Genomic DNA, 16,670 nt, shown 5'->3' with positions numbered 1-16,670 from the left:
TCTGAAGCTCAATAGACGAGAGTTTATTTGAGCGTTGTGATAATTGCAATATATTCAGCCGATTTTTCAAGAAAAAATCCTAAAGTTGGAACAGCATTTTGAATCAGAAGCTGCCCCACTTACCCCTACATATTCCAAAAAGGAAAATTTAGAAAGTAAATACAAAAGTATCGCCATCTTTCTTTGTGTATTTTTAATCACTTCTGTGCACTGAACAATCAAACACTTTAATTTACAGTACAAACTAAATAGAAAATGAAAAAAAAACTCTGTCACAAACAATTAAAAGGTGCAATGAATGAATAAAACATTCTAATGGTTAGAAAATACATTTATTTCTCATTTGATTTTTTATTAAATCGATTAAATCCAGACAGTTGAGTTCCTCCATCTTTGTTGCTGTCTAGCGCCCTCTGTTGACTCTAAATTCAACCATCAAATCTCTAACCTCACTTTCTAGGTATTCAAACTCACTTAACTGCACCACAACTACACATTTTCTCATTTCTTCACGTAGATTTTGACATTTTTCCTTAAAATTGTAGACGAAAAATCAGAAAAATCAACTTAGAAGGATTTCCAAGAATATTTTACTTGCCTGACGTGCAGTGATGGGCGAATTTTTTACATTTTTACATTTACACAATTCTTTACATGGTAAAAAATATTTTCTTTACACACTTTATTTTTTACATGTAAAGAAAAAATGTAAAATACGAAAATTGGGTTCAATTTTTCGAATCGAATATTCGTTAATAACGGAAATTTACTTCAGGCGTTTTTCCATGAAGCCAAAATTATTAAGAGTTTTGTGAATTTTACTCTCGTTTAGGTAATTTAGACCAAAATGTGCAGACAGGTTTCTCGGTTTCATGGTTCTTAGGCAAAAATTTAATCTCGTGCAATCCTGGAAGTCCTCAAAAACCTCGAAAAGAATACAAAAATATACGTTCAATTAGCAAATTTTCTTGTAAAATTAGAGTAAAACTTCGATATTCCGTCAAACAAATTTTCCAACATTTTCCTGAGTTTTCACTGTTGTTTACAATTTTGTGACTTATCGCGTATGTGACAAAAAGTATTTTCTGCAATTCCACGGGAATTCCACGGGAATTTCACTAGTTTTTAAACTTCAGAAAAGAATTTTTACATTTTACTTGACATTTTACATTTTACTTTACATTTTACATTTTTTACACATTCTTTACATGTAAAATGTAAAGAGGTATTTTTTACCATGTAAAGGCACAACACTGCTGACGTGTCACAACTCAGCCATCAAGATTTTCCGCATTGATCTTTATCATGTAGTCAATTTTATATGACTAAAAAGCATCAATTAAATGTGATCTTCAATATGGCTTCAATTATCCTTTTGACATCCATTAAAAACGATTTTCAAATCACTCATTTAACAACGGATTTACGCATATTATAAAAGCATTAGTTTGCGGAAAAATTAATGACAATAATCAACATCAAATTTCCCTGATGCATTTATTAATGCAATTTGATGCAAATTTGACATATTTTAGGTGAGAATAATTTGAATATTCATCGCGTGTGTTAGGAAAGCTCTTCGGGAGGAAATTTTATGGATTTCCCGGTAAACAGATATGAAATTTATATTCGACGGGTGAATGGAAAACTATGAAAAGTCGATTTATCACAGTTTTCGTCGTAAGTATTTTTGAAAAGCTTTTAATTTGTTCTTTCTGTACAAAAAATTTAAGAGTTTGTATCTTATGAGACGATAGTAAAAAAAAATAGAAAAAATTGTCATATTTTCTGAATGAAAAGTTGAATTTTCATTATTTACGCCGTACAATTTTACTAAGAAAAATGTCTTAAAAATTGCAGTCAAACGCATAGAATGCCATTTAAGAAAATATTTTTAAATTTTCAGAATTATCCTAAAATGTTTTTTTATACTTTCAATGAATATTTCTCAAATTTTTTATATTTTTTCACTTGAAAACTTTGAAGAAAAGTTCAAGTGAAGTATGAAAAAATGATTTTTAGAACTTGTTTGGTTAAAATCAACTACAAGACTATTAAAAATCGACTTTGGAAAATTAATATTTTCAATCAATTTTGCCATATTTCAGACAAAAATTTCAGTAAATCGCAATAAAAGCAACTAAAATACTTACAAAACAATAAATACAGAGCAATAATGACACTTTAACGGACGTTTTGAGGATTTTGAAGTAAATTTGGCAAATTTCTCAGCTGTATTAACACTAAATTTTGAATTCGCTCTGCTGAAAAATTGCTATTTTGCCTTTTTCATACTTTTCGATTCACCCGTCGATATATTTATCTATGAAGTGGAGCAACTCTGGGGCGTTTCACAACGTCCCTCGACGCGCTGAATGCACACAGAAATCTGCTCTTGATTTCATGAGGCATAATTAAATCTAGCACAATTTGAATAGTGAATTCAACACAGCTTCTCAGCTGACGATCGGCGCCTCGGCGCACCGTTTGAAATCCCCGTGAGCTGACTTCCGCCCTTTGCGGGCGCTTAGAGTGCTGGTCAGTAATTAGGTTTGAATATATTTCGCCGTGTGTGCGACATGGGGTGAATATTATATGGCTGCGGGGTCAACCAACACGACACATTCACCTTGATTTCCCCTGCGATGCAGCAGACACACTTTGACGCACTAATCACGCGTCAATTCGCACGTGCACAGCTAATGACTGGCCGCTGAAGGTATGCAAATACCTTCACGACGGTCAAGACTCGAGCATTCCACAAACTTTTTCTTCACTTTTCTAATTAAAAAATATTCCCGTTCGCGCACACACACACAAGTTGCCGCACTGGAAAATTCATGAGCGGAAAACTTCATGTGCACACTTTGTCCGAACACACTCGCCTCGAACATCGTCAAAATTCCCACATGAAAAGTGTCCGCCACACTTTTCACCACCCCTCGGCGCGCCGGGGGTGAAAAATATTTGAAACACAAAATTTCATTTCCATATAAATTGCCCCAGACACTTTTGAGTTGGGCGCATCGCAAAGACAAAGTTCCAGGTCATGTTTTGCAATAAAAGTGTAATTTCTGTTTTTTTTTCAATGCCTCGCACAGCGCGGCCAATCGATGCCGTGCAATTTGTTGTTGTTGCTGAAGAAGAAGAAGATCTACTTGGGATGGCGCTCGATGTACTTTGTCTGCGTGAGCGCCGAGCTGCCCTGCGTCGGATCCATCATGCGACTCCAGTCCGTCTGGCCCACCACGAAGCCAATGGCGCGCATCTTCTCCTGCGCCCGGCGCTCCTCAATGTCCGCCCAGCGCACCTGCAACGCAACACCACAGCGATCAGCGCCCTCTCTTATCTCTTGGCACACCTCAAGCCCCACAGACACACCATTCTTGCACTTCTCTACTGACTATGGACAGATTCTGTTGCTAAATCATAATTCTTTCGCTGTTAATACATCGAAAACTGAGGCAAAGTGAAATCATTCGTATTTCCGGATATTTTCTTCAATAGAAATACAGCAAATTGTGCATTTATTGCTGTCCAAATTGCATTTTTAATCACCAAACAGCTAAAATACTTGCCAAGAAACGTCAATTAAATCGATAAGAAGCAAATAAAAATCAAATTACAATCAAAACGTGTAAACACGTTCTAATCTAAAGATTAGATAATAAAAATGCGATAGAAAAACCTTCAAGAAACCAGATTACAACTAATAATTTGAAAATTGATCGAGAATTATTGTGATTCCGTGAATTTTTTCGCTTGAATAATTCAAGTTAAATTACAACTTTCTCAAGACATTCTTGCAACTTAATTGTTTAATATTGGTGAAGAAGACAATGTTTAAGGCAAATATTGCAATGTCTGAAAACATTTTGCAGATTTCAGTCGATATTTCTGACATCGAAGAATTTTGCACATCATCTGCTCTAGCCTAGAGTTCATAGAGTAGATAAATTCTCTATCAAATGTGCTTTTCGCTCTTCGACGAAAGAAAAACGATAATTTCATTGAAAAATTGATAAAACTCTTCATATTGACAATTGAAGAGAATTCTAAAAGCTCATCTCGCGATTTGGAGAAAATCAATCGGAAAAACTCACCCTCTTTTGGCCTGGTTTTGAGTCTTTATCAAACACCATCAGATCGTCCGCGTCCTGCAGGAAATCCTCCATCGTCGTGTGCCTCAGCGGTTTGCTCGTGCCATCCAGACGCGCTTCAGTGGCCGAAACAGCACAACACAACCAAGAACAAATGGTATTTGCATTAGTAATGAACGTGTTTATTGCAAATCAATTGCAAAACTAAGTGTGAATTTCTCTCTACAGCCCAGAAATCTCTTCCTCATCGTGACTTTCGATGCACAAAGAAGACACTTCCGGACCACAAAAAGAGGCTCAACTGCAGTTGGACGAGAGAGACTCATTTACACTCTACATTCAAAGTCCTCATCCATCTGAGTTGAGTCTCCGGGGAGAAAGAAATGTGATAAAGAATACCAACCTAGCTGTTCTTCTGTGCGATCCGAATCCCATTTACTCTTCAACAATCCAAACTATATTCGAAGAATTGATGATTTACCAATGGTTAATTAGTTTCTCATCTTCTGCTGTTTAATGCAAATTTTCTCTGTGTTTCTTTTCTTTGAAAAGCTGTTTTTTTTCTTCTTGTTCTTCAACCAAATTTCCACCCATCAAAAAATGATGAACAGCAAAAGACACTCGCAATATTTTTCGACCCACTTTCGAGAGCTCTTTTTTCCTTTTTCTTTCTTTCTTGCGTGGGCAAATTTTATGAGAATCATTAAATTTTCCCCGCTATTATTGATTGATGACAGTGAAAAAGAGCTAAAGACAAAATTTAACGATTCTGTGACTGTTTTCTCAAGATAACGCGCACTTTTTTCTCTTTTTTTCATTGACTTCAAGAGAGACAAATTTTCACGGCCCTAAAAAGACTCTTTTTTTTGTCATTAATATTTGACTTAAATTGAAACTTGAAACTTTGAGGGTTTAAGAGACAAATTTTCTTTTAGTTTGCGCAATGTTTGGAGTAAATTCATTTTTCAACTGGCACTTTTCCTGTAAACTGTCATTAAAAAAGGGATGTTTTTCATCATTTATCTCACCTCTGATGCCTCATCAATTGTGTCATTTTCATCCTTTTCAGTCTCTTCTTCCTCCTCATCTTCATCTTCATTCTGAAAAGGTTTCCACCAACGGTGAATGGGAGGAAATTCATCTTTCACATCACAAGAGAAATCATATTTACCCATTCTGAACTCACGGAAAATTGCTCTTCTGTCACTTGTTCAGTCTGCATTCGTCGCTCTTCAGCCTCCTGATGAAGAACCTCCAGTGATTTCTGACTGATTCTCACCACATCCGCCGGCAGCGAAGGCCATTTGTCCAGAATCTCCTCAATCTCCGCCCTCTTCCTGCCATGAGTATTCCTCTGGAAACACGTCTCCGCGTCCAAGATCATCTCGCAAGTGAAAACCTGCCAAAAAAAAGCCCACCTTTAGTCCTGCCAAAGACACAAAATTCCCCCTCAACTCACCGTGAATCCATTGACTTTCCCAAAATTGACAAAATCCTGATACTTCCCAAGATCCTTATTGACACAATCGACAATGATGAAGTCAAAATAGCCATCTGTTATCGTCTTGCGATAGGATTTAAGCAAATACTGCATATATTGCTCCTCAACACCCTCTTCGAAGGTGTAAATCAGCTTCTTCACCTCAATTGGCTTATTTGTCTCCGGACACAACATCTTTTCATCCACTTCAGTCATGTAATAATCATCAATACTGAGAATTCTCGGCGCTGAACCACCAAATTCCACTTCTCTGTCCTTAATCAGCTTGGCAAAGTACGTCTTGCCACTGCCCGGCGGTCCTCGGAAGATAACACAGATCCTCTTCGGTCGCACTTTTCGATGTGGCTGTTCTAGAATCTCCTTAATTGCCACCACAAATGGCGTCTTCTCCTCAACAGGCAATTTCTCCTCTTTTGCCGCACTTTCTTTCGCCTTTCTCTTCAATTCTTGCTCCCTCAGGAATTGCTCAGCATCCGGAAAATCAAATTCTCCCGCATCCGGAAGCGATGCATCACTCATTTCATCCTCTTGCTTCACTTCTTGCACTCCTTGCACTCCTTGCACTTCATCAACATCTGGCAGAGATTCGTCATCCCTTAAAACGATAAATTGCATGATTTTTCATCCACAAAAACTTACCAAAATATTCACTCACAAGTCAATAATTTCCATTTCATCTTTCTGCATCTCCAACTCATCGTCATCTTCATCATCCGAAATGCCCTCATAAGCATTCTCCAGCTTATTCATTTCCGCCGCTTTCTTCGCCAACTCTCGTCGCTGCTCTTTCGGCAACTGTTTCTTACCGCTGCGCGTCTTCCGGGCGCCTCTCTTGGTGGGAAAGTCCGGGAAAGGTTGTCTCTCACCAATGAGTGTCCATTTGCCAGGATATTCAGCGGTGCTGCTGAAAATCTCTGTCAATTTCTCCACTCGCTGCTTTCGCCTCTTCTTGGCCGCTTCAATAATCGTTTCTCTCTGGATCTTCTTGAGATCCTTCTTCGATCTGTGGAACTTTGCCACCTCCGGTTTGCCCTTCTTCCCCTTGTTATCCTTCGACGCGTGTCCATAGTCGATTGTCGTCATGTTGAGCACAAAATCCTCCCTTCGATTGCCCAGCGAAGGCGTCGAATCGCTCGTCTTCTTGTGTCCATAATCCACAACTTTCGCCGGAATTAGGATGTCATCGAAGGCCTTCCGGCTGTTCAGCGGCTCCTGGACAGATTCTCTGGGCATATTTGTGTAGTCAATCACCTGCGCCGGCCGGAAGTCAGTGGAATCGTCGATGTTGTGATTGGAGAAGGAACTGTGCGAGTTATCAAAGTCATTCATGCGATCAGCATAATCGTAGCGTCGATCTCGCCAATTTCCACCCGAATGTTGACTCAAATTCTCCTCCTCCGGCCGATTCATGCCGCGATCGAAGTCCTGAAACCTTCGTCCTTGCGCATAATCATCAAACATCCTTCCACGATCGCCAAAGCGATCATTCATGCCATATTGATCGGCAAATCTGCGATCATTCTGGCCGAAATTACCTCGAAATCCAGCATCATTCTGTCTGAAATTGTCTCTAAATCGACCCTCGTTCTGCCCATGGAAATTGTCCTGATATCCTCGATCGCGATCATCATTAAATCGCCGCCCAAAGTCCCTTTGACCCTGGAAGCCACCAAATCTCTCCGCCTCCCTTTCAGCCCAAGGATCTTCACTGTCATTCCACTGTTCGACATTCTCCTGATGCCTCGCATTGTTATTATCACACTGATTGGGCGAATCTTGCGGCGCATTTTCCTTGCCACTTCCCTTCACCATCGACAGAATGTTCATCAAGTTCGACGTCTGAAGCAGTGACGTGATATTCTTGGAGATCTCAGCCAAATCCGCTCCTCTATTCGCCACAGCGTCCACTTTCTCATCACTTTCCGGCACATTTTTCGCCTCTTCCGACAAGAAATCCAATCCAGGAATTGACTTTGACGTGGAGGAATTGAAGAGATTCTGCAAATTCTCATCCCTCTGCGGCTCTTCCTTCCTCACATCCTGCATCTCATCAGCTTCCTGAGACTCTGTCGATTCCTGTGGCTTCTCAGCTTCCTGCTGCTGATCCGCCTTCAGCACCTCTTGATCCTTCGTCTTCTCCATCTTTTCCATCTTCTCCTTCGCCTTGCGACGCCTCATCTGCTCTCGACGCTCCAGCAAATTATTCCTGCACTCCTCGAATTTCATTTCATACTCTCTGTACGCTCGGCGATCCGGATGATTGACATTCTGCTGCTTCCAGTTGAAGAACTGCTCTTCCCACTTCTTGAACTGCTCATCGAAGCGCAATTCGTCCTCGTCCACCACCTGAGAACCACTGGCGACTGCCTTCGCTGGTTCCTTAGCTTCTGGCTCCTTCTGCGGACTCTTGTCAGCAGACTCGGGCAATTGAGACGATCCTTGAGGGCAATCATCGAAGTTATCCTCGTAAAACTTATCATCGCTGCTCTTTTGTTGCGCATTCGCCACGTTTAACTGATCTTCATAGTATTCCTCCTCGTAATCTTCCTCCTGCTCGTAGTCATCGTATCCTTGGTCGCTCCAGGATTGTTTCTTCTGCTGCTGATTGCCCTGATTACTCCAAGACTGTCTGTTTTGCTGCTGACTCCCTTGATTGCTCCAATTCTGCCTGTTTTGCTGCCACGAATCGCGCTGATTCCGCTGCTGATTCTGTCCGAAATTCTGCTGACGCTGATTGAACTGCCCAAAGTTCTGCTGATTCTGCTGGAAGTTGTCCATCAGACCAGGCGGACCTCTTGGATTCCGCTGATTCGTCGCAAATTGATTCTGTGGATTCTGCTGATTTCTTCCCTGCTTGAATTGATTCTGCTGATTCTTCGCTTGACCAAATTGACTCTGTTGTTGCTTGTTATTCTTCTGACCAAATTGATTTTGCTGATTCTTCCCTTGTGCAAATTGATTCTTTCCCTGGCCAAACTGATTCTGTTGATTCCTTCCCTGGTTGAATTGATTCTGCTGATTGGGATTCCTCTGGTTCGGATTGTTTCTCCCTCCTGGCGCCTGATTCTGCCTCTGATTCTTCGCATTCCACTGCTGTCGTGGCCCTTTCAGCCAATCCTGCTGCACATTTTGACTGAATTGCCCACCGAATGATTGTCCCATGAGCGGCTGCGGGCCATGCGGCTGCTTGTGCTCCATCGGCGGCGGCGGGGGAGGCGGCTCAGCCTCTGGCGGCGGTGGTGGAGGCGGAGGCTGTGCCATTCCCATCGGAACCTGCGGAATGGAAGCCGCCTGAACCTGATACATCGCCAGAGATGGCGTCTGGTAAGCCACAGTCTGTTGATAGCCCGCATAAGCGCTCTGGCTCGCCTGCATCTGTGCCATCATGACTTGCTGCTGAGTCTGTTGCACTTGCTGCACCTGTTTGTACGGATGATATCTCAATTGCTGCGCCGGTTGTGTCTGCGCCGGCTTCTGCTTCTGCATCTCCTTCTCGTACTGCAAAGAAGACAGGGAAAACAGTGAGAAGAAGCCTTTTAATCAATTCCAGCTGACTTAGAGAGAGAATCATCAATTCTTTGCTCTGAATTTGACCAATTATTTGCCCCTTGAAGTTCAGACTGTCACTGATCGCGAGAAGTCAAAAATGCTGAAATCACAGCTTCTTCTCTCATTTCCCAATGATTTCTCCCAGCTATCGCCCTCCAGACGATCTGATAATCATCCCTGGGGCGCTTTTGCGGCCGGGAACTTACTTGCTCCCCATATTGAGCGTGCCACTGAGCGTATTGCTCCTGATACGCTTGCCACTGTTGCCAATTCTGCTGGATCTGCATCTTCTGGTCCGGCGTCATGGCATTGTACATTGCCTCGTTGATGTTCTGCACAGCGGCAAACTGTGCCTGCCACGCCGGATTCCACGCAGCCATCGCAAAGTGCCGGAAAGTTCGCGGAAAAGGGCTGCAAAGACAAACATGGCAACCGTGTGTGAATGATTGTGTTATCAAGTGAAATTCATGCAAAGTACGCGTATAATTGACTGAATAACACAGAAAATTGCTCACCAGACTTCTTCCTAGTGGATTTAGTGTGTTTTTAATTCTGTTTTGGAATTTTTAAGGGTGCTTTCACCCACTTTTCCTCCAGTAAACATCCAAAGAATTTTTCACCTCTCTCTCTTTGACAGCGATGGTTTTGCGCAAAATCCGCGCGGTGGTGCAACAATCGGCATCACGAGCGCCGTCAGTCGGGAAAAAAGTGCGTGTGGCTTGGAAAAAAATGCTGTGAACATCTTTGTTAATCGCTATTTTGCTACAGAAACCTGTGAAAAATTGTTAAAATCGCCTTTATACCGTCGATAGAGTGGCCGTGGATGTTTGTTGATTGTGAAAATGCAGTTTCTCGTCAATTATACATAGGAAAACGGTGCAAGAGACATCCTTGAGTGACATAACCTAACATATGGTGGTGAAGAAACTTTCCCAAATACCAAAATATGCTAATTCCCCCAAAAAGAGGTGTTTCTGCGCGATAAACAGCACCGTGTGGGATTGCGGGGTGGAGGTGTTGAGTGATAATTGAGAGTGGTGAGAATGGCAGCATCAGCTGGAAGCTCTGGACATGTGGAGTCTGGAATCCTCCGGAAGCGCTCAAAGTTCAGCCCTGAGAATCAGGAGGAGCTCCTCGTGTTCGGATATCAGTGTCACCTGTTCCGGGACGACGAGAAAGCCCAATTCATAGACCAAGGAAAGCACCTAATTCCCTGGATGAACGATAATTCTATAAAGATAGACAGGTTAATAATGTTTATTTCTTGCCACTCTTCTAAAAAACAACAAAAAAATAGCTAAGGAAAAAACTGATGATTTTTCATAAAACGATAACTTTCTCCAAAAAAAAAAAATGACAAAAAAAGAAAATGTTTGAGAATTTGATCATGCAAAAAGAAAAGAAAAGAAAAATAGATCAAGAAATTTGTAGCAGATCAGCAACGGTTGTTTGATTAAAATGTCCCACGGATCCGGGAAAGTCGCCTTCATCAACACACAGTGGATTTTTTGCCATTCCCGAAGCTTGTGTTGTGTTATTGATAAACCCTCGCAGGTGTGGTATGTATGTTAATTGTAAATAAATAACACCCAAAAACAATGTCCAAAACAAAAATACAACAAAGATTTCATACCAAAAAATATATATATATAAAATACCATGAGAAATTTTTCATTTGAAAATATTGCAAAGACGTGATGATGATGGAAAATCTGTGAAATGGGCAAATTTTTCGCATTAATTCGACAGACACACATTTCCCTATCTCACACATTCACAAAAGAAAATCACACGCTGGACAAAAGCTGTTCTGGACGCCAAAAAAAAGGAGCCAAAATTGCCCCAACCACGATTGATTGTCTCTTTGCAGGAAGTGCGCGCGCCTGAAGATTGCCACAAAAGCCAGCTTTTTGACTATTTTGCTCTTTCTCTCTCTGATGATTTGCCCTTACTTTTGCCCTCAAAATGACCCTCAATTCATGTCTTCTCAATGGCGCGAACAGCATTCTAACGTCTCTCTTGCATCAGGTACGATGTGCGCGCGACGCTCAATGATTTGAAAGTGTACGAGGCGCCGCCCGGAGGATACACGAATCGCCTGGATTACCTGTCGCCGGCGGAGCAGCGCGCCGAGCAGCTGTGCGAGGAAGAGCGCTACTTCAGTCTCTATCACAACGAACGCGAGGAGGACTTCAATCAGGGTGAGAAAACCATCGCTGTCCTTGAAGTTTGGCCGTTTTCTGGGCCATTGACACTGTCAACCCTCTCAAGACGTGGGAAAATCGCACAAAAGAGTCGCTCAGAGTGATTTTATGGACAGTTTCTACATTCTTTCTGTCCTTTAACAACCCATAACGATTGATTGAAGTCTGAAATGTTCAACTTTCGTCATATTTTATTCACTTAAATGACGAAATCTTTATTAACTCTGGATTTATTCACTAAAACTTACCATTTTGCGACTTTCTAAAGCTTTTTGACCATGACTTGAAGCCTAAGAATGGAAATTCTAACCTTTTTACTTACAATTTACCACATTTTCCCACGAAAAAATTAATAATTTCATTAATTGTTGTATTATTTATCAAAATTCTAATAAATTTATTAGAGTTTCTGTGTGGAAAATCTCTTGGAAGATCAAAATTCTTACACTGAAAGACGATATGAGAGTTTTTTTTATGACTTAAAGAATCTAAAACGTCTCTGGGACATGATGAGGGTTAACAAAACCACCAGTTGATAAATCTTTCTCATTTAGCACTTCCCTTTTACCAGCAAAAAGCCATCAAAACTTAGAGCTCAGGAAGCTGAATTGCGATTAGTTTTTGTATCCAACACTAGATAAATGTTTATAATGTTTCTCCAGAATCCCAGAGATTAAGTTTGTTTTGCATTTGGTGTTTTTTTTTCTTGCAGAAGAGGAACTGAAGCGACTTCAATCGTCTTCCTATGCACAAGTTGGCTTCAACTACGACGCTCCGGCGGCGGCGGCGGGACCGGAGAAGCAGTCCAGCGTTGAGGAGGAGGAAGTGGACGAAGTGGCTTTCGAGCCATCGCCCAATTTTCCCATTCCGACGGACATTGAATTGGTGAGGCTGTTTTTTTTTGGTTTTATCACACTCTTCTTATCGTGAATTGAGTTTTTTCTTCTTCTGTGGACACGCTTTTTCTTTACAGCCGCCAACGGTGAAGTTGAATGCGATAATTGAGAAGACGGCGCGCTTTATTGCGGCTCAGGGAATGCAGATGGAGATTCTCATAAAGACGAAACAGGCGAATAATCCGCACTTTGACTTCCTCACGCAGAATGGGAGATTCAATTGCTACTACAAATTCGTCCTGGCGGCAATCAAGGACAATCGCTATCCGAGTGCGGAGGCGGATGTGAAGGCGTCCGAAGTGGCGCCGGCGGTGAGGAGCGACGAGGTGCCAAATGAGGGACTTCCGGCGGTGCAAATGGTGCAGAAGAAGAGCCTTCCGGTGCTGAAGTACAAACCATCGGCCGATTGTGCTTACACGCAGTTGATCAGCAAGATCACCGGCGCGCCGCTGCCTGTGCAGATGACTGAGGAGGCGCCGGAGGTGCAGCACGAAGAGGCGGCGGCGGAACCGAGTCCGGCGGCGAATGGAGCGACGCCACAGCTGCCGGACAATGAGCGCGTGGAGTTCAGGCGGAAGGCGGAGAGCGTGGAAGTGCGGAAGATCTCAACGGGACTGATGCTGGCGCAGTGTTACAACTCAGAGTCGGAGAGCGACGAGGACAGCAACAGTCGCAATAGTTTGTTCAAGCTTGATCTGCCCGTGCCGCCGGACGGACTGCAGCATATCATAGATAAGACGGCGGCGTATGTGGCGAAGAATGGGAAGGATTTTGAGGATATTCTGCGAACGAAGCAGGATCCGCGCTTCTCCTTTCTCGACGAATCGTCAGAATATCATCGGTATTACATCTACAAAGTCACCGGATCGATTTATCTGCCCGCCGGCAAGAGTGACAATCAGCAGCCGGAGAAGGTGAAGAAGGAGGATGTGCAGCCGAAGATTGTGACGCCGGTGTGTTTCTCTATCAAGACCAAGGACGATCCGCCGGTGCCCATGAAGCCGGCGCTGCCACAAGAGCCGAGCAGCGATGAAGAGGGCGCAGAGAAGAATGGTGTGACGCCAGAAGCCACAACGACACCGACAGCAGCGGTGGAGGAGAAACCGGAGCCGGAGGAGGAGAGCAGAGATCTGGGCATCAATGTGGAGGAGATTCTGGAGATGGAGGAGAAGAAGGAGGCCAAGAGGGCGGAAGAGAAGGTGCGTGACAAACTCGCGGCGGCGGCACGTGAGAAGCTGGGATTGATTTCCAAGGAGAAGCAACTTCAATTGGAGCGGAAGAAGAAAGCAATGGCTTTTCTCACACAGATCAAAAGTGAGTTTTATTCACCACTTGTTAACCCTTCACGCTGAACAGAGAATTGAGTTCATTAACACAATTTTCACCCATTTTCAATGCATTCATTGATGGTTGAAGGTTAAATTCATCAAAATCAGTGAAATATTTGAGTATATTGACAAGTTTAGTGGATTTCTAACCTTCCAAAGAATACATTAAGTTAAAATTTATTGAAATTCGTGCTTTTTTGAGTTATTTTTCTGTGATTCAGACAAATTATCTGTAAGAATGAGTGCAAAATTGTCTGCAATTCCTGGAAAATTCATGCCTTTCCTTCTTCATTCCACCAATGTTGCAATCTGCAATCTTTGCAATGCGTTTTTCTACTAAATACTGCAATTTTGGTGCGATGAGAATCTGAAAAGTGGGAGAAAACCCAAATGAATGTGTTTTTATGGGTTTTTCTCATTGATGGGCGGGGCAATTAAGTGGGCGGAGCCTCAGAAGAGTTAATTCTGTTGCATTTTTCACTGTAATCTGAGTGCAATTGGTGAAATTCTATTCTTAAAGCACAACACGTCGAAGAGTTGACTCGCAATCTTGACTAACAAACTCAATTCGCTGGACCTTGGATGCTTTTGCGCGATAGTGCGCAGAAAAATAGGTCTGATGTCAGAGCACTGATGGCGTGATGTTTTGTGTGTGTTTTGCTTTGCAGGTTCAGGACTCGTGAAGGCGGCGGCGGCGGCAAATGCCACAGTGGCGGCGTCAGGAAGTGTGGCGCCACAGCCGGTCGTTGGCAATGGGCAGAACAATTCGGATTCTGATGTGTCTGTGCACTCGCTGCCGTCGATTGTGGTGCCGGATGTGGTGGAGGAGAGTCGCAGTCGATCGAGGAGTGGAAAACGACGCACAAGATCAAGATCAAGGTTAGTTGTGGATGTTCTCTGACTGACGGCGTTGATTAATGTGATGAATGCACGTGATTTGCAGGAGCAGATCGTCATCGTCTGTGTCCAGAGCGAAGCGGAAGAAGAAGAAGGCCAAGCATGAGCATGCGAAGAAGAAGAAGAGGAAGTCGCGCAGTCCGGAGCGGAAGCACAAGAAGAAGTCCTCCAGGAGGCGCAGCGAGGAGCGCCACAGATAATTCCTCGTGCTCTTGATAATAAAAAAAAAAAGAAAAACATGTACATAAAACACAGAGAGAGAGATTGAGTGTGTGGAGTTCTGCAATCGCACTCTCCGGCCGCTGATTGTGGCCGGGCGAGAAACGTGATGCCACCGGGTCAGTGGCGATAGCGAAAGCGTCGAGCGGAGTATTTAATTTGATAGTGAATGGCACAGAGAGTCAGTTTTAGTGTGACTCTTGGGCAGAGAGTGTTTAATTTGGTGAACTACAAATTGTGAAGAGTTATGAAGGTTCTTGTTGAGGTGAGAAAAATGAGTGCAAATTGTGGATTTGCACATTTTCTCAGTTTGTGACTCTTCTTGCAGTCGCCGTTGATTCTAGATCCATCGGAACTGCTCAGGCCGGAGCCTGAGTTCCTGGACAAGAGTGCGTCCAAGTTCCGCGATTACACTGTGGACACGACGGATCCGCTGAAGGAGCGCGTGAGGCTGACCTATCGCAAGATGCATCTCAATCAGACGGTGGATTTCGTGAGAGGTAACGACGCAGATTCCGTTCTGTTTACACGCCCTGAGATAATCCCTGGGGCGCGGCGACAGAGGTCAGGCGAGCGATAGTGTGTGTGGCTTTTTCGGATGAATTGCAAAACATTTTCCAGGGCGTCACGCCGAGTGGCTCACTTTCTCCAAGTTCCGCGCCACCATCCGGGAGGCGCTGGAGCGCCTCAATGACCTGGTGGACGAGTCGGATCCCGATCTGGACTTGCCCAACATCGTGCACGCCTTCCAGACGGCCGAGCGAGCGCGCGAGGAGCACCCGGACCTCGACTGGCTGCATCTCACGGGCCTCATTCACGATCTGGGCAAGGTCATGGCGTTCTACGGGGAGCCACAGTGGGCGGTGGTGGGCGACACCTTTCCCGTGGGCTGTCTCTGGTCAGACCACATCGTCTATCGCAGCGACAGCTTCGACGGCAATCCAGACGGCGAGAATCCCGCCTTCAAGTAAACACCCGAAAACCCACTTTTGGCGCGCAATCTCACGCCTTCTGGCCTCTTTTGCAGCACCAAGTGCGGCATGTACGAGCCGAACTGCGGGCTGCGCAATCTAATGATGTCATGGGGACACGACGAGTACATGTATCGCGTGCTGAAGCACAACAGATCCGCACTTCCGGAGCAGGCGCTCTACATCATCCGCTATCACTCCTTCTATCCGTGGCACTCATCGGGCGACTATCAGCACTTGATGCGCCCGGAGGACGAGGAGATCAAGAAGTGGGTGCTGAGCTTCAAGTGAGTGGCGAAAGATGAGCCTTTCGGGTGCGGATTTCTAATGCTTTTCCTCTCGCAGTCGCTACGATTTGTACACGAAGAGCACCAAAGTGCCGGACATCGAGGCTCTGTGGCCGTATTATCAGTCGCTGATCGACAAATACTGTACAGGCGAGCTGGAATGGTAAATATGATGATAACTCGGGGTTTTGCTTATGTATAAAATACTCTTTTTAATAAATAAATATTAATATCTATTGATCACAGAAGTGACCGTTACTGAGATTTTTAAATCCCCACAAAAACACCCTGTTGAGCAGTGTGAAGTTTGCTGCATTGATTCCCGTAGAGAATATTCGCATGAAACGAATTAATCGGAAATGTCCTATGAGAAGTCATTTATCATGTTTTCTCAGCAAAATTATATGCAAATTAGTGGCTTGAAGATTTTTTTTAATTCGGATAATTTTAATAACTTAAAAAAATTGACTGCATAAGCAATATACGAATATAACAAAAAGTCTTTAATTGATCTCAAGAATATTTTAATAAATCTAATTTATGTGTTCTTCCTTCCCTTACACTGTGCAACACTTTTCTGCCCTTTTTTGAAGTGTGAATTTTCTGATTCCTTGAGTCATCAGCTTTTCAACGGTACCTTCCTTTTTTCTCTAGACCCTCAAGTTTTCCTTTTAGAGCCTATTTTCCATTTTCCCCTATTTTCACCCACTTTGCCGCA

The 16,670-nt window shown here is 43.3% G+C and overlaps 3 protein-coding genes across 5 annotated transcripts; 2 read left to right on the top strand and 1 right to left on the bottom strand.

Moving 5' to 3' along the window:
• Nucleotides 1–3,050: 3,050 nt before the first annotated feature.
• Nucleotides 3,051–9,785, bottom strand: LOC132264613 (trichohyalin). Of its 2 annotated transcripts, XM_059764867.1 has the most exons (9): nucleotides 9,666–9,785; nucleotides 9,357–9,561; nucleotides 6,257–9,099; nucleotides 5,560–6,196; nucleotides 5,272–5,499; nucleotides 5,129–5,200; nucleotides 4,504–4,555; nucleotides 4,104–4,216; nucleotides 3,051–3,310 (listed from the first exon to the last, which is right to left on the bottom strand). In XM_059764867.1, the coding sequence occupies exons 2-9, from the start codon at nucleotides 9,528–9,530 to the stop codon at nucleotides 3,155–3,157; spliced, it is 4,275 nt and encodes a 1,424-aa protein (XP_059620850.1). In that variant the 5' UTR covers nucleotides 9,531–9,561; nucleotides 9,666–9,785; the 3' UTR covers nucleotides 3,051–3,154. The 2 variants fall into 2 exon arrangements, 1 of the variants encoding a protein (XP_059620850.1); XR_009468537.1 differs by lacking the exon at nucleotides 4,504–4,555 and having other exon boundaries at nucleotides 3,198–3,310.
• A 62-nt stretch (nucleotides 9,786–9,847) lies between these two features.
• Nucleotides 9,848–14,725, top strand: LOC132265455 (protein suppressor of white apricot). Of its 2 annotated transcripts, none has more exons than XM_059766159.1 (6): nucleotides 9,848–10,396; nucleotides 11,179–11,351; nucleotides 12,067–12,239; nucleotides 12,328–13,564; nucleotides 14,247–14,457; nucleotides 14,522–14,725. In XM_059766159.1, exons 1-6 carry the CDS (start codon nucleotides 10,194–10,196, stop codon nucleotides 14,673–14,675), a joined length of 2,151 nt encoding a protein of 716 aa, XP_059622142.1. In that variant the 5' UTR covers nucleotides 9,848–10,193; the 3' UTR covers nucleotides 14,676–14,725. The 2 variants fall into 2 exon arrangements, with proteins under 2 accessions (XP_059622142.1, XP_059622143.1); XM_059766160.1 differs by having other exon boundaries at nucleotides 10,284–10,709.
• Nucleotides 14,726–14,852: 127 nt separating this feature from the next.
• On the top strand, nucleotides 14,853–16,200 carry LOC132265457 (inositol oxygenase). The gene is made up of 5 exons (XM_059766161.1): nucleotides 14,853–14,959; nucleotides 15,023–15,194; nucleotides 15,316–15,661; nucleotides 15,722–15,952; nucleotides 16,011–16,200. The coding sequence occupies exons 1-5, from the start codon at nucleotides 14,942–14,944 to the stop codon at nucleotides 16,117–16,119; spliced, it is 876 nt and encodes a 291-aa protein (XP_059622144.1). The 5' UTR covers nucleotides 14,853–14,941; the 3' UTR covers nucleotides 16,120–16,200.
• Nucleotides 16,201–16,670: the final 470 nt, after the last annotated feature.

The sequence above is a fragment of the Phlebotomus argentipes genome, unplaced genomic scaffold (genome assembly GCF_947086385.1).
Source record: "Phlebotomus argentipes unplaced genomic scaffold, Phlebotomus argentipes genome assembly contig_2, whole genome shotgun sequence".
In the NCBI taxonomy this organism is placed as follows: domain Eukaryota; kingdom Metazoa; phylum Arthropoda; class Insecta; order Diptera; family Psychodidae; genus Phlebotomus; species Phlebotomus argentipes.
This window is presented reverse-complemented; position numbering and strand designations above follow the sequence as displayed.

What these genes read in the sequence shown, in the direction of transcription:
- LOC132264613 (XM_059764867.1), bottom strand. Translation starts at nt 9,530, where the DNA reads ATGGCTGCGTGGAATCCGGCGTGGCAGGCACAGTTTGCCGCTGTGCAG. An exon ending in GAAATGGAAATTATTGACTT is followed by an intron (nt 6,197 to 6,256) that starts GTGAGTGAATAT and finishes TATCGTTTTAAG; the next exon opens with GGATGACGAATCTCTGCCAG. An exon ending in CAAAACCAGGCCAAAAGAGG is followed by an intron (nt 3,311 to 4,103) that starts GTGAGTTTTTCC and finishes GTTGCGTTGCAG; the next exon opens with GTGCGCTGGGCGGACATTGA.
- LOC132265455 (XM_059766159.1), top strand. Translation starts at nt 10,194, where the DNA reads ATGGCAGCATCAGCTGGAAGCTCTGGACATGTGGAGTCTGGAATCCTC. An exon ending in CGAGGAGGACTTCAATCAGG is followed by an intron (nt 11,352 to 12,066) that starts GTGAGAAAACCA and finishes TTTTTCTTGCAG; the next exon opens with AAGAGGAACTGAAGCGACTT. An exon ending in TTCCGACGGACATTGAATTG is followed by an intron (nt 12,240 to 12,327) that starts GTGAGGCTGTTT and finishes TTTTCTTTACAG; the next exon opens with CCGCCAACGGTGAAGTTGAA.
- LOC132265457 (XM_059766161.1), top strand. An exon ending in GACGGTGGATTTCGTGAGAG is followed by an intron (nt 15,195 to 15,315) that starts GTAACGACGCAG and finishes AACATTTTCCAG; the next exon opens with GGCGTCACGCCGAGTGGCTC. An exon ending in GGCGAGAATCCCGCCTTCAA is followed by an intron (nt 15,662 to 15,721) that starts GTAAACACCCGA and finishes CCTCTTTTGCAG; the next exon opens with CACCAAGTGCGGCATGTACG.